General features: G+C 45.1%; 1 protein-coding gene across 1 annotated transcript in view; it reads right to left on the bottom strand.

The window, feature by feature from the left end:
• Positions 1-15,146, bottom strand: part of LOC126278002 (medium-chain acyl-CoA ligase ACSF2, mitochondrial-like) — a 272,719-nt gene that overhangs the window by 39,311 nt on the left and 218,262 nt on the right. The window contains exon 9 of the mRNA XM_049977692.1: positions 8,068-8,175. Within this exon, the coding sequence (XP_049833649.1) occupies positions 8,068-8,175 (108 nt within the window). The remainder of the gene's footprint in view (positions 1-8,067; positions 8,176-15,146) is intronic.

Genomic DNA, 15,146 nt, shown 5'->3' with positions numbered 1-15,146 from the left:
TTGACGCTGCATCACAGACAGAAGCGCCTGCGATGGTGTACTCAACGACGAACCTGGGTGCACGAATGACAAAACGTCATTTTTTCGGATGAATCCAGGGTTTTGTTTACAGCATCATGATGGTCGCATCCGTGTTTGGCGACATCGCGGTGAACGCACCTTGGTAGCGTGTATTCGTCGTCGCCATACTGGCGTATCACCCGGTGTGATGGTTGGGGTGCCATTGGTTACAAGTCTCAGTCACCTATTGTTCGCATTAACGGCTCTTTGAACAGTGGACGTTACATTTCAGATGTGTTACGACTCGTGGCTCTACCCTTCATTCGATCCCTGCGAAACCCTACATTTCAGCAGGATAAATCCACGACCGCATGTTGCAGGTCCTGTACGGGCCTTTCTGGATACAGAAAATGTTCGACTGCTGCCCTGGCCAGCACATTCTCCAGATCTCTCACCAATTGAAAACGTATGATCAATGATGACCGAGAAACTGGCTCGTCACAATACGTCAGTCACTACTCTTGATGAACTGTAGTATCGTGTTGTAGCTGCAAGGGCAGCTGTACCTGTTCACGCCATCCAAGCACTGTTTGACTCAATGCCCAGGCGTATCAAGGCCGTTATTATGGCCAGAGGTGGTTGTTCTGGGTACTTATTTAGAATGATCTTTGCACCCAAACTGCGTAAAACTGTAATCACATGTCAGTTCTAGTATAATATATTTGTCCAATGAATACCCGTTTGTCATCTACATTTCTTCTTGGTGTAGCAATTTTAATGGCCAGTAGTGTAAATCGATGCACTCGTCGTGCGGGCAAGACAGCATCGGCGCCGGAAATGGGTGACGCTTCCAGTAGCGTACTTTAGGGAAAAACTCAATGCACTGCGGCAAATAGGCGCGTGGCAGAGAACACTCTTGTCCTCGGTGTAACGCGACATTTATTGTTTAGGACAGTTGAAAGGGTCCTGTAGTCCCCTTTCATTATCATTTTATTTACTTTCCAGTGATACAAAACTCTCTGGCAGGCGTGAGTGAATGAATTTGGTGTGTTTCATGTTGCTATACGGTGGTTTAATCTGCTGTAGAGAATCAGCGGTAGTCGTACAGAATGGCCAATCCTTGGGCAAAGAGGTTTGCTCTCCTTGCGTGAAAGTTACCGGTGTTAGGTTAGGTTGGTGGCGGAAGCCTCATCTCTGGGTTTTCCTGGCCACGGGGTCGCGTGGGAGGCGTTGGAGTGTGTGAGACGGTCTGTCTGCTTCCAGCGAGCCGAGGGTCTGCAGCCGAGCTCTGTTCGGAGGGTGAGTTGGGTTAACGGCGTGGCGAGTTGTCTCGTAGCGAGAGGGGAGCTTTTAGTTTTTGGTCTCGCATCTCGTCTTATAAAGGTTGTTTAATGCAAGGCTTCCGCAGGCTTTGTTTGATTCCTAATGCAGACTTTGATCCATTAGAAGAACGTAACACAAAGGTGTTGCATATATAAGAAGTGCGCCCTCGGTTCAGTGTGAATGTTTGTCTTCCTGCAACTGCGTCTGTATACGTTCTAATCTTTCCTGAACCTTAATAATTTTGCCTCTTCCTGAATTTTCTTTGTCTCATTTACTTATGTCCACTGGAAGCCATCCACGTGGTTCAATATTAGAGTTTGTTGGCCCACTGCCATCAGCCTTTGTCCATTCAAATGTGCCTTCTGAAAAATGTGAATTGTTCGGGGCTGCGTGGTTTAACGTGATTAACCACTTGGGCATACGAGTGTGTTGTAAAACGTGTACCGTTTCACAAGAAATTGTACTTAGTTACCAGACAACAGCAGTTGTGTAGATGCATGACACCAGTGTTTTAAGGAATAAATAATTTTGCCACCAATCTTATCCTGTGTACCGATGTTACGTCTCTATTACCTATGCCATTTATCTTGTAGTTTCCTAGTTAGCCCATCCATAGCGTTTCCATGCGCACAGGTTCAATAATTAGTGTTCCCTTTTTACTTAAAAAATATTCTTTAAAATAGATGTTTTTTCAGAAGTGTTGCTGCAAACTGCTCTTACGCACAGTGTTCACTCATTATTTACTTTATGTTAATATTTGATTCACGTGAAAAGTGCCTGGACCAAACTAGTAATTACATCCCATTCTTTACGAGTGATGGTACAATGAATGTTCTCTTATGAATCTCTTATCTTATGATTAAATTAATTAATTTTCCGATCAGCCGAACCCTTTATTTTTCGTGTGGCTGGAGTTGGTGGCGACCCAATCTCTTACGTTGATTTCAATGTCAGATAGCATTTTCTTATTGAAAGTGAGCTTCACGCAACTTGCACATAACGCCAATTTTTTCCGCAACTTACACATAGTGACCATGACGCAAGCTAACTTGCACAGTTTATTCAATCACAAACAGGCGACCGCGGACACACAGGCGGTGGCTAGGTTCCACAGATGCTCTCTCTGGACTTCCACCGGCCGTCAAGGTGATTGCGTGACCAGGGAGACCTGTCCGTTGGACAGCACAATGGCTGCTCGTTTCTCGTGGTCGCTTTTCGCGTCCAGTGCAGTATTAGAAAAGCACTCCGTCTTCAGGCCACGAGTGGCCTACCGGGACCATCCGACCGCCGTGTCATCCTCAGTGGAGGATGCGGATAGGAGGGGCGTGTAGTCAGCACACCGCGCTCCCGGTCGTAAGATGGTATTCTTGACCGAAGCCGCTACTATTCGGTCGAGTAGCTCCTCAATTGGCATCACGAGGCTGAGTGCACTCCGAAAAATGCCAACAGCGCTTGGCGGCCGGATGGTCACCCATCCAAGCGCCGGCCACGCCCAACAGCGCTTAACTTCGGTGATCTCACGGGAACCGGCGTATCCACTGCGGCAAAGCCGTTGCCGCAATATTGGAGCTTACACCAAAATTAATAAATGCTGAATCACATGTGTCACTAAAGAGCCAGTAGGCTCACTTGAAGCGGAAAAGATGAACGATTCGGCGTGCTAAGACGCGCCTTCGACATTCGCATTAGTTTATAAGTCATTGTAAGTTTAATGTCATAAATAATTCATGAACTGTAAAAGTGAATATCTCGGTAACATATAATCCGATTGCAACAAGCGAGGTGTCTACAGGTACATCTCGTAGAACTTTATTCATACAGTGTTAGTAGATTTACTGAAATTATTCGCATATTTAAATAAGATAGCGAAAAGTGGATTTCGCACAATTAAAGACAACTTTTCTACTAAATAAATAGAGAAACATTAAAAATAGCTGGAATACCGTAACGTTAGATATATAGGAAATTATTTAACGTGTAATTTTAAATTGCTTCAAACGGCTCAGATGGCTTTAAGCACTATGGGACTTAACATCTGCCGGCCGAAGTGGCCGAGCGGTTCTAGGTGCTACAGTCTGGAACCGCGGGACCGCTACGGTCGCAGGTTCGAATGCTGCCTCGGGCATGGATGTGTGTGATGTGCTTAGGTTAGTTAGGTTTAAGTAGTTCTAAGTTCTAGGGGACTGATGACCTTAGAAGTTAAGTCCCATAGTGCTCAGAGCCATTTGAACCATTTGAACTTAACATCTGAGGTCATCAGGCCCCTAGACTTAGAACTACTTAAACCTACCTAACCTAAGGACATCACACACATCCATGCCCGAGGCAGGAGTGGAACCGGTGACCATAGCAGCAGCGCGGTTCCGGAATGAAGCGCCTAGAACCGCTCTGTCACAAGGCCGGCTTTAAACTGTTTGTTAATATCTACACTTGTACATCCGGAAACAGAGGAAAATCATAGAAATTATTGTTTATAAATGAACTACGGTAGATAAAAGAAAACTGATAACAGCAATATATTTCTCGGAAAAGTTTCCCTGTAATTTGATGTATGATATGGTATAAAAGGTCTAAATTAAGAATGTCAGCAGTTTTCACGTTTAGTAGTTTAACTGCTGTGGTGCTTGACCGAGGTTTACTGGGCGAACAGCGGCAATTTGGAGAGGAGTCTACGTACGGACGCCGTTGGAGGCGGTCAGACTATGTTAACAGGAAGTTTTATATGAGGAGCAGTGAAATAGTCACTAGTTCGCGTGCGTGAATTATTCAGAGTTCCTACTTTCGAACACAGATATTTTGGGGCATCTGATGAACTTCTTGCCGGCCGCGGTGATCTCGCGGTTCTAGGCGCGCAGTCCGGAACCGTGCGACTGCTACGGTCGCAGGTTCGAATCCTGCCTCGGGCATGGATGTGCGTGATGTCCTTAGGTTAGTTAGGTTTAAGTAGTTCTAAGTTCTAGGGGACTAATGACCACAGCAGTTGAGTCCCATAGTGCTCAGAGCCATTTGAACCATTTGATGAACTTCTTACTTCCCGGATTGTGTGTGATACAAGCCGCACTTATAAGCTCTGAGTGTGTAACCACTGTGGAATTAATAGTTTGAGATGCTGTTGAACTTCAACGGTTTTCTAAAGATAACCCACGCAATTAATCGTGGCTTATTCAACCGCCTCCAAGATCTTAAGTAACTCGGCGAGGGTCTGAAATTAATTTATTGTGAACTGCAAATTTCGATTTTTTCTGTGTTCTTATTGGAAGAGAACTCAGATTTGTGAAACTTCCAAAACTGCATGAGTGCGTGCGGGGTTTTTGCATAGCAGATCCTACCTGCATTTATATTAAATATTTTTGTGGAACATTGGGTACATTACCCTACTAATGTGAGTTGGCGCCCCATACACGAAACGTAGCCAAACTTGTAAGTCCAACCACACTTACGTGGGCCCATTAAAGTGTTTTTGCTGTGTATGTGCGGAAAAATCTTTTCGTACAGTAGCACGCGAGGGCTACCAGCTGATATAGAACTTTCGAACAGTTTAGAACTTTGATTTTCAGCGAGTTGATGGAGAGAGACTGTATTCTGTTCCATTACGTTTCGGGTGTGCATCCGCAAGGATTCTCCTTCTTGTAATGTTTCGGCTGTGTTACGTTCAGCCATCTTCAGAGTGAGCCGCAAGACTGCCGCTCCAGTGCTCGCTTCGTCCCTCTATACCAGGGGTCTCCAACCTACGGCCCGCGGGCCGAAACCGGCCCGCGAGAGCCGGCAAACGGGCCCGCGTTAGCTGGCCGGACATCCCCGGTATCCGGCCCGCCAAATATCTGAGGTGGTTCCTATATTGCCAACAATTGAGTCTCGAGGCCTATCGCGACCAATACACCGCGACAATGGCTCTGCTACTCGCTACAAGACTGCATAACCGAACTTATTGTTGCACCGCTTGAAATAACAATGCATTGACATTACCTCTGTTACGTCTTGCAGTAATAGTGTTGATAACAATGATTTTGAGATTTCGTTAACTTTGCAAGGGGCTTTCGTGAAGAATGTGCAGTGACATACTTTTTGTCGGAGAAATTCGCCAGAATAAAATAAGCCTGAATTTCTGTCAGGTACGTCCACCAATCAAAATTATGTAATTAAATAAAAATCGTAATTCATTTCAGTGCTGGCTATTCCCACAACCTTCGATTTTTGCGATTTCATCTTTCCTGTAGCCTTACATTACGGTGATCATGGAGTGCTAGAGTGCTTTAATCCCACTAGGTAGATCTTGGCCCTTATGACTTCGTGGAGGAGTCAATGTGTCCCGCCGACTATAAAGTTTGGAGACCCCTGCTCTATACTCGTGTACCGCGCAACTGCGCATGCAGCCACAGACGCAAATGCGCCAGAGGCAGTGGTCGGCGGCAGAGACGTGCACAATGCGCGAGTTACATCTATGCTCCGCTTTCGATCTGTGTCGACATGTCGATATATCGTTGTGAGCTACATTGTGACGACGTCTTTGTGAGTTTATTACACCAAATGCCGGATTCCAAGGTTTATCAAGGTTGAAACCACTATCTCTATGAAATTCGACGTCAAGATAATCTCAATTGCCTCCTTCACTATCGAGTCCCAAAAAGATGATGTAGTTGCCAGAATTTCGATGTTGTCATACAACATACACTCCTGGAAATGGAAAAAAGAACACATTGACACCGGTGTGTCAGACCCACCATACTTGCTCCGGACACTGCGAGAGGGCTGTACAAGCAATGATCACACGCACGGCACAGCGGACACACCAGGAACCGCGGTGTTGGCCGTCGAATGGCGCTAGCTGCGCAGCATTTGTGCACCGCCGCCGTCAGTGTCAGCCAGTTTGCCGTGGCATACGGAGCTCCATCGCAGTCTTTAACACTGGTAGCATGCCGCGACAACGTGGACGTGAACCGTATGTGCAGTTGACGGACTTTGAGCGAGGGCATATAGTGGGCATGCTGGAGGCCGGGTGGACGTACCGCCGAATTGCTCAACACATGGGGCGTGAGGTCTCCACAGTACATCGATGTTGTCGCCAGTGGTCGGCGGAAGGTGCACGTGCCCGTCGACCTGGGACCGGACCGCAGCGACGCACGGATGCACGCCAAGACCGTAGGAGCGTACGCAGTGCCATAGGGGACCGCACCGCCACTTCCCAGCAAATTAGGGACACTGTTACTCCTGGGGTATCGGCGAAGACCATTCGCAACCGTCTCCATGAAGCTGGGCTACGGTCCGGCACACCGTTAGGCCGTCTTCCACTCACGCCCCAACATCGTGCAGCCCGCCTCCAGTGGTGTCGCGACAGGCGTGAATGGAGGGACGAATGGAGACGTGTCGTCTTCAGCCATGAGAGTCGCTTCTGCCTTGGTGCCAATGATGGTCGTATGCGTGTTTGGCGCTGTGCAGGTGAGCGCCACAATCAGGACTGCATACGACCGAGGCACACAGGGCCAACACCCGGCATCATGGTGTGGGGAGCGATCTCCTACACCGGCCGTACACCTCTGGTGATCGTCGAGGGGACACTGAATAGTGCACGGTACATCCCAACCGTCATCGAACCCATCGTTCTACCATTCCTAGACCGGCAAGGGAACTTGCTGTTCCAACAGGACAATGCACGTCCGCATGTATCCCGTGCCACCCAACGTGCTCTAGAAGGTGTAAGTCAACTACACTGGCCTGCAAGATCTCCGGATCTGTCCCCCATTGAGCATGTTTGGGACTGGATGAAGCGTCGTCTCACGCGGTCAGCACGTCCAGCACGAACGCTGGTCCAACTGAGGCGCCAGGTGGAAATGGCATGGCAAGCCGTTCCACAAGACTACATCCAGCATCTCTACGATCGTCTCCATGGGAGAACAGCAGCCTGCATTGCTGCGAAAGGTGGATATACACTGTACTAGTGCCGACATTGTGCATGCTCTGTTGCCTGTGTCTATGTGCCTGTGGTTCTGTCAGTGTGATCATGTGATGCATCTGACCCCAGGAATGTGTCAATAAAGTTTCCCCTACCTGGGACAATGAATTCACGGTGTTCTTATTTCAATTTCCAGGAGTGTACTTTGACCAGTGTCAGTACAGTGCACTGCCACTCGCGACTTGTTAGGTTGTAAAAGTCGTGTATACCTCCGGTGTTCTGTACATTTTTCTTGGACAGTACGAGTTGTTTGTACAATGTAAGAAAGGCCACATTCTCATTAGAAGAAGAAGGAGAATTCTTGCGGCTGCACACCCGAAACTTAATGGAGCAGTCTTTGCGCCGCCAAAACCTGAAGATTCACAGACTGTATTTTATTTCGTCATCCACAGCACATCCAGACTACCACACAACCCGTAGGGTCGTATCGGACGCATACAGTTCGCGTTGCGGCTTTGCACTGGGCGACGCATCCACTGCTACAGCCCGAGATTGTCTGCTAGAGCAGTCGGGTGGGGGCGCGAACTCGTAGTAGTGCGTCGACACGTAAACACACCATACTTGACGTGCGGAAACTGCGTTTTGCTGTACTGAATATGCTGAAATAAGATTGTTTAAGGATTAAATTTTGACGAGCACGTTCCACAGGCAAGAGGATGGCGGATAACAGTTCGGTAGCGGTCGCCTAAGGCGTTCGGGGTGTCACACTCGCCACTTCCGTCTTTATGTTCGCCACTCGCTGGACGCTCTTCCCGACACAAAAGAAGAAGGCGGCGCTGCGTTGCTCACCTCACCTCGACGTGCTGCGACACGGCTCCCACGGTGTTCAACATCTGATCCTCCGTGTCGGTTGGCTGAGACTGGAAGACCACGGGGCTCGTCTCCGTCAGGCCGTACAGAGACTGCAGGCACAAGACAACACGCCAGGTCCGTATTAATGGGTGACTTTTGGAATGCACACAGAAAAAGATACACGAGAATACCAGGCACCTTCGGAAATTGAATTTCGATAATATTAAACAAAATTATGAAATAGGAGAGAGCGTTGTACCTGGAGGATAGTGCATCTAGGAACACGTTGTAAGGTGGTCATGTCGTTTGGATTTTTGTATGTTGTCGTTGTGCACGTCAGAGAGAGAACAAGTTACGTTACTGTTAAACAATCTTTGGTTTGTAGTGGCACAGTCTCTGCCTCTGTAAAGTGTGATGTATTCTTAGTTAAAGTGTGGTAGCTGATGGACGTTTTCTGTAGTGCTGTGTTGACTTGTGATTGTATCCGTTAGGTGAAGAAAGATTTATTGTAAAGGACAGCAAGGATGAGTATGATGTATACAGGGTGTTACAAAAAGGTACGGCCAAACTTTCAGGAAACATTCCTCACACACAAAGAAAGAAAATATGTTATGTGGACATGTGTCCAGAAACGCTTACTTTACATGTTATAGCTCATTTCATTACTTCTCTTCACCTCACATTAATCATGGAATGGAAACACACAGCAGCAGAACGTACCAGCGTGACTTCAAACACTTTGTCACAGGAAATGTTCAAAATGCCCTCCTTTAGCGAGGACACATGCATCCACCCTCCGTCGCATGGAATCCCTGATGCGCTGATGCAGCCCTGGAGAATGGCGTATTGTATCACAGCCTTCACAATACGAGCACGAACAGTCTCTACATTTGGTACCGCGGTTGCGTACACAAGAGCTTTCAAATGCCCCCATAAATGAAATTCAAGAGGGTTGAGGTCAGGAGAGCTTGGACGCCATGGAATTGGCCCGCCTCTACCAATCCATCGATCACCGAATCTGTTGTTGAGAAGCGTACGAACACTTCGACTGATATGTGCACGAGCTTCATCGCGCATGAACCACATGTTGTGTCGTACTTGTAAAGGCACATGTTCTAGCAGCACAGGTAGAGTATCCCGTATGAAATCATGATAACGTGCTCCACTGAGCGTAGGTGGAAGAACGTGGGGCCCAATCAAGACATCACCTACAATGCCTACACAAACGTTCACAGAAAATCTGTGTTGGTGATGTGATTGCACAATTGCGTGCGGATTCTCGTCAGCCCACACATCTTGATTGTGAAAATTTACAATTTGATCACGTTGGAATGAAGCCTCATCCGCAAAGAGAACATTTGCACTGAAATGAGGATTGACACATTGTTGGATGAACCATTCACAGAATTGTACCCGTGGAGGCCAATCAGCTGCCGATAGTGCCTGAACACGCTGTACATGATACGGAAACAACTGGTTCTCCCGTAGCACTCTCCATACAGTGATGTAGTCAACGTTACCTTGTACAGCAGCAACTTCTCTGACGCTGACATTAGGGGTATCGTCAACTGCACGAAGACTTACCTCGTCCATTGCAGGTGTCCTCGTCGTTCTAGGTCTTCCCCAGTCGCGAGTCATAGGCTGGAATGTTACGTGCTCCCTAAGACGCCGATCAAATGCTTCGAACGTCTTCCTGTCGCGACACCTGCGTTCTGGAAATCTGTCTCGATACAAACGAACCGCGCCACGGCTATTGCCCCGTGCTAATCCATACATCAAATGGGCGTCTGCCAACTCCGCATGTGTAAACATTGCACTGACTGCAAAACCACGTTCGTGATGAACACTAACCTGTTATTGCTACGTACTGATGTGGTTGATGCTAGTACTGTAGAGCAATGAGTCGCATGTCAACACAAGCACCGAAGTCAACATCACCTTCCTTCAATTGGGCCAACTGGCGGTGAATCGAGGAAGTACAGTACATAGTGACGAAACTAAAATGAGCTCTAACATGGAAATTAAGCGTTTCCGGACATATGTCCACATAACATCTTTTCTTTATTAATGTGTGAGGAATGTTTCCTGAAAGTTTGGCCGTACCTTTTTGTAACACCCTGTATAGTGGAAGGCGAAAAGAATATAAATTTTGTATAATACTACTTTTTTTTTAAGAGAAGAACTTTGAAGTAACATTGCAGCTCTGCACGCCTAATTTGTAGAAATGGTTATTGGGAGCTAGCTAAATTCGTTCACTTGCTCAGAGCTGAGAGAAAGACCACCCCACTTCCCACTTTCCTCGTTAATGCATTAATATATTAACTGATTAAGCTGTTTGGTTTTTATATAAATTTTTTAAATATTTTTTGCTTTTAAATCATTGTTCACTGTGTTAAGCTTTGTACTGTTCAGTCCAAGGTCATGTTTGAAGATCACGAGAAATTTTACTCTGTATTTTTGAATACATACTTCATTCTAAAATCGTTGACTTGGATTATCATTTCATAGGAATAATTACTCTCCCCGTCGCATTGTTTACCATTACGCATTACCTCATGTGGTATGCAATAGTTGTAAATTTTATTTAGAAACAGAAATGTAGCTTAGTCGCTGCCTGCTTGCTGTTTGCTGATGTGCTTTCGAGAAATCTGCAACAATGATGTCAAGATGCGAGGCAAGTGGAAACTTTGATTAGGACCAGATAATTGTCGTACTTCAGTTGCTCATTTAATATAAAGACATGTTGTATTCAGGCCAATTACAGTTCAATTAAAATTAGGTTCCGTTTAATCAAAGGTTAGCATGCGAGTTTAAGCTAGATAACAGTTCGTGGATACATAGTTTTCGTAATACGCAGACTTTTATAGAGTGGGAGGTAACGTTGGGCTAAATTTCATACAGACGCAAATGTGATGGGGAGGTTGCAACGTGTTTCCTGCTCCATGTTTCAATCCAGTAACTGATTTTAAAATCACAGGAAGGAATGTGAACTGGAAACAATCATAAGCAATGTCCAGCATTTTCTGCTGTTTTTACTGTGTGACATCAGGTTGTGTTTTGCGCAGCGTTTGTAAATATTAAAAGTTCTACATATTTAATTACTCTATAGTAAATTAAGGATATTTCGAAGATATCGTTAAGGTGAGTAATATTCAGCACATATTTAAAAACTTGCTGTTTAGATTGTGGACAGTTAAGCCACCCTACATCGGTGGTGCACCATCTTGTACCTCGAAATGGAAGAACGTCTCCTACCATGGAACACGAGATATTTACAAACGATCTGAGTTACTTTATTGCCTTAACAATTTTCCCTGCCTTGAAATTCGAAATCTGAGTTGTTGCTAGCCACTTCCATTTCGAATTGTCTTTAACTTCTAACTGGTTTTCGTAATACTTCATCTCAATTTGATGTAACTTTCTGATTTTGCATACGTAGAAAGTAATGTAACACACAGACCATTAAATACAGTGTTGACAAAATTTTCTTTAGTGCAACATTTTTAAATGTGAATAGAATATTTATTCCTAAGTAAATGACCAAATTGCTCAAAAGTTTTCGAACGCCCTGAAAGTAAGACAAAAGTAGCTAGTTGTCAGATTCAAATACGAATTAGCTATATTGTTTTCCCAGCGATATGCTTACTACAACGTTTAAGAGTAGTGTTCCATGTTTTTAAAAATGAAATCGTTCACAATACAACTTTCCGTTGATATGCTTCTTGGGTTCCAAGTATTGCATGCCCCTTCATAGGGCCGTCCGGGGTGGACGAGCGATTCTAGGCGCTACAGTCTGGAACCGTGCGAGCGCTACGGTCGCAGGTTCGAATCCTGCCTCGGGCATGGATGTGTGTGATGTCCTTAGGTTAGTTAGGTTTAAGTAGTTCTAAGTTCTAGGGGACTGATGACCTCAGAAGTTAATTCCCACAGTGTTCAGAGCCATTTGGACCAGTTTTGAACCCTTCATAGGACGTAAACAAATCAGTAAACACGTTTACGGGTAAGAAAGGGGCATTTTGTTAGGGGTAGGCCAAAAGTCACATCAAAAAGATATGACAAATATATGGTAGTCACAAGTAAACGTGATAGATTCAAAACAGCGCCAGTTTTAGCAGTAGAACTAAACCGTAATGGGGAAAAGCCATTGAGTGTAAGTGACGGTGAACAGACGTCAACAGGCAATGAACTATAACGGGCAAGTGGCGGCTGAGAAACCATTATTGACAGATATTAGTAGACAGAAGAGGCTACATTGGGGAAGAAAACATGAAAGTTGGGCAGTAAATTAGTGGAAAAAGGTACTTTTCACGGACGACCCCAAATTTGAGGTCTTTCGAACAAAGCAACGCAAGTTTGTTCGCCGGCTGCCAGGTGAATGAATGTTACACTAATTTGTATCTCCAACATCAAAGCATGGAAAGGGTTCCCTCATGGCCTGGGGATTTTTGGAGGCGGTATGACTGGTGATCTTGTACAAATAAACAGAACAATGAAGAAAGAAGATTACCATTGCATACTACAGTATCATGCAAAGCCATGTGGAAGATGTTTGATTCGTAAGGGATTCGTCCTACAGCGTGATAACGACCCTAAATACCCTTCAAAACTGTGTAAAGCGTATTTGGCAAATGTAGAAAAAAGTAGGAACTGAAAAATATAAATATGATCTGGCCGTCCCAATCCCCTGACTGTATTTCTGTTGAACTGCTTTGGGACCACTTGGATGGAGCAGTAAAATCAAGGCCTATTACCAACGTTTATCACGTCTGTACCAGACTACAAGAGGAATGGCGGCGTATCACCGAGGAAACCCTGATGAAGCTGACAGCAAGAATGTCCTGTGTATGCAAAATGGTGATTGAAGGCAAATGAGACTGCTTTGAGGAGAGTAAAGTTTGACTGCTTGTATTTAGTATCAAAATGGTTCAAATGGCTCTGAGCACTATGGGACTTAACTTCTAAGGTCATCAGTCCCCTAGAACTACTTAAACCTAACTAACCTAAGGACATCACACACATCCATGCCCGAGGCAGGATTCGAACCTGCGACCTTAGCAGGCGCGCGGTTCCAGACTGTAGCGCCTAGAACCGCTCGGCCACTCCGGCCGCCATTTAGTTTCAATAAAAGATTAATCCACATATGACTTATGAGTATTTCTAACATTTCTGGTTCCAGTTTGCAGTTTTCCTCAAAATGACTTTTGAGCGATAGTGTAGGAACAGCTTTTCACATCTGGAGCAACCTTACTTTACTAAAGTATTTTTGTAATTTCAGAAATGGGCTGCAGCCGACCTGTAGTGAATGCTACCGTTTCAGAGTGGAGTAAGGAAATACACGGTGATTGAAATTAAAGTTGCAGTTTCAAAACGTTAAAAAAAATGAACCACGCTCAGAAATGATGTCAAATTTGAACAGAATACTATCGAAACGTTGTGGAAATAAAAAAAGTTTAACGAAAATTTTCCCACTAGATGGCATTGTAAGCGACAGAATATGCAAAATACAAGGCGTGGGGTACATGGCTGTTCCTGAATTTGTGTCTGAGATGCTCGGGATGACTGTCTCAATGCAGGATCACGCGCTCCTGTTAAAGGTATTTTACAAGAACGGTGACTGTGCGCCAGAAGCTCTGTGGAAGTTCCGGCTAATCAACTCTATGAAAAAAGGCGTTGGCCCGATGTCTTCCAAGGCTCTGGAGAAAATGATTACGAAATTCGGCAAGACAGGTTCTTTTGAAGTGCAATGTGGTTTTCAAAAATGCCTGTGAACACAGCGCATAAAATTCTACGAATGATCCTTAATTGCCATCCACACAAAATTACCCACGTTCAGGAGTTGCTTCATGCTGACCTGGCTATGGGAGAAAAATTTGCTCTAGAATTTCTTGCCCGCTTGGAAGTGGACAATGAGCTACTGTGAAGCCATATGTGAACACATGAAGCCCATTTCCATTCCCAAGGACAAGCCAATTCGCAAAATTGCAGCAGAATGTGGGCAACGGAAAATCTACACGCATATCAACCGGTACCATTTCATTATGCAAAGATGACTGTGTAATGCGGGCTGACAGCATCGTGTACTGTAGGGCCATATTTTTCATAAAGATCGTTGCTGCGGGTCCTGTTACCTGTACCGTCAGTGGTGACCACAATGAGAGTCTTTTGAAGACCAACGTCATTCTAATCTTTCAACAAGTTGAATGTGTAAGAAGGTTTATTTTTATGTAAGATGGCGTTCCTTCACGCATTGCACAGCCAGTGCTTTTTATGCAGTTTTTGATCTCAGGACAATTATAAACTGATGTCATTGTTGCTTTTTATTCAGTTTTTTGCGTCAAGATAATTAGAAATCGACTTTCCCCATCCGATGTGGTAAGATATACATTGTCGTGGTGAATGGGTTTACCTAACTAGCCGTGCTGTAACTATTGTTCAAATCGTTAAAATGGTTCTGAGCACTATGGGACTTAACATCTGAGGTTATCAGTCCCCTGGAATTGGAACTACTTAAACCTAACTAACCTAAGGGCATCACACACATTCATGCCCGAGGCAGGATTCGAACCTGTGACTGTAGCGGTCGCGCGGTCCCAGACTGAAGCGCCTAGAACCGCTCGGCCACAACGGCCGGCCGTAACTATTGAATGCCAGACTTGCGCGGGCATGCACATTGCACAGTACGGTTGGTTTAATGTGCAACTCACACCACAGCCAACGGTTTGGGATTCATCTGTCATTTGTAGCCAAACCACTTTCGTTACGCAATGAGAAAATTTCCGTTAATTTTTTGTTTGTTTTCCGTAATGTTTTCCCCCTTTCTTCAACAATATACAGTTCAAACTTGACGTTCTTAGGAGCGGTTCTTTTTTTACAGCGTTTTAAAACTGGAGCTTTAATTATAATCGCCCAGCACATCAAACTTCTATTATATGGCTGGCCAAGAGGTAAAATTCTTTAAAGTAGTCCAAGACACAACACCCTGTCCTAATAAAGAAAATTTGAGAAAAACAGTCGAATGTTTTGTGAAACGATTTGTCTAAAAGGAAGAAATAAAACGAATTTGAGAAACATTTGACCCGCC

Source organism: Schistocerca gregaria, chromosome 6 (assembly GCF_023897955.1).
Source record: "Schistocerca gregaria isolate iqSchGreg1 chromosome 6, iqSchGreg1.2, whole genome shotgun sequence".
Taxonomy (NCBI): Eukaryota; Metazoa; Arthropoda; class Insecta; order Orthoptera; family Acrididae; genus Schistocerca; species Schistocerca gregaria.
Note: the sequence above shows the minus strand (reverse complement) of the source record. Positions and strands in the feature narration are given on the sequence as shown.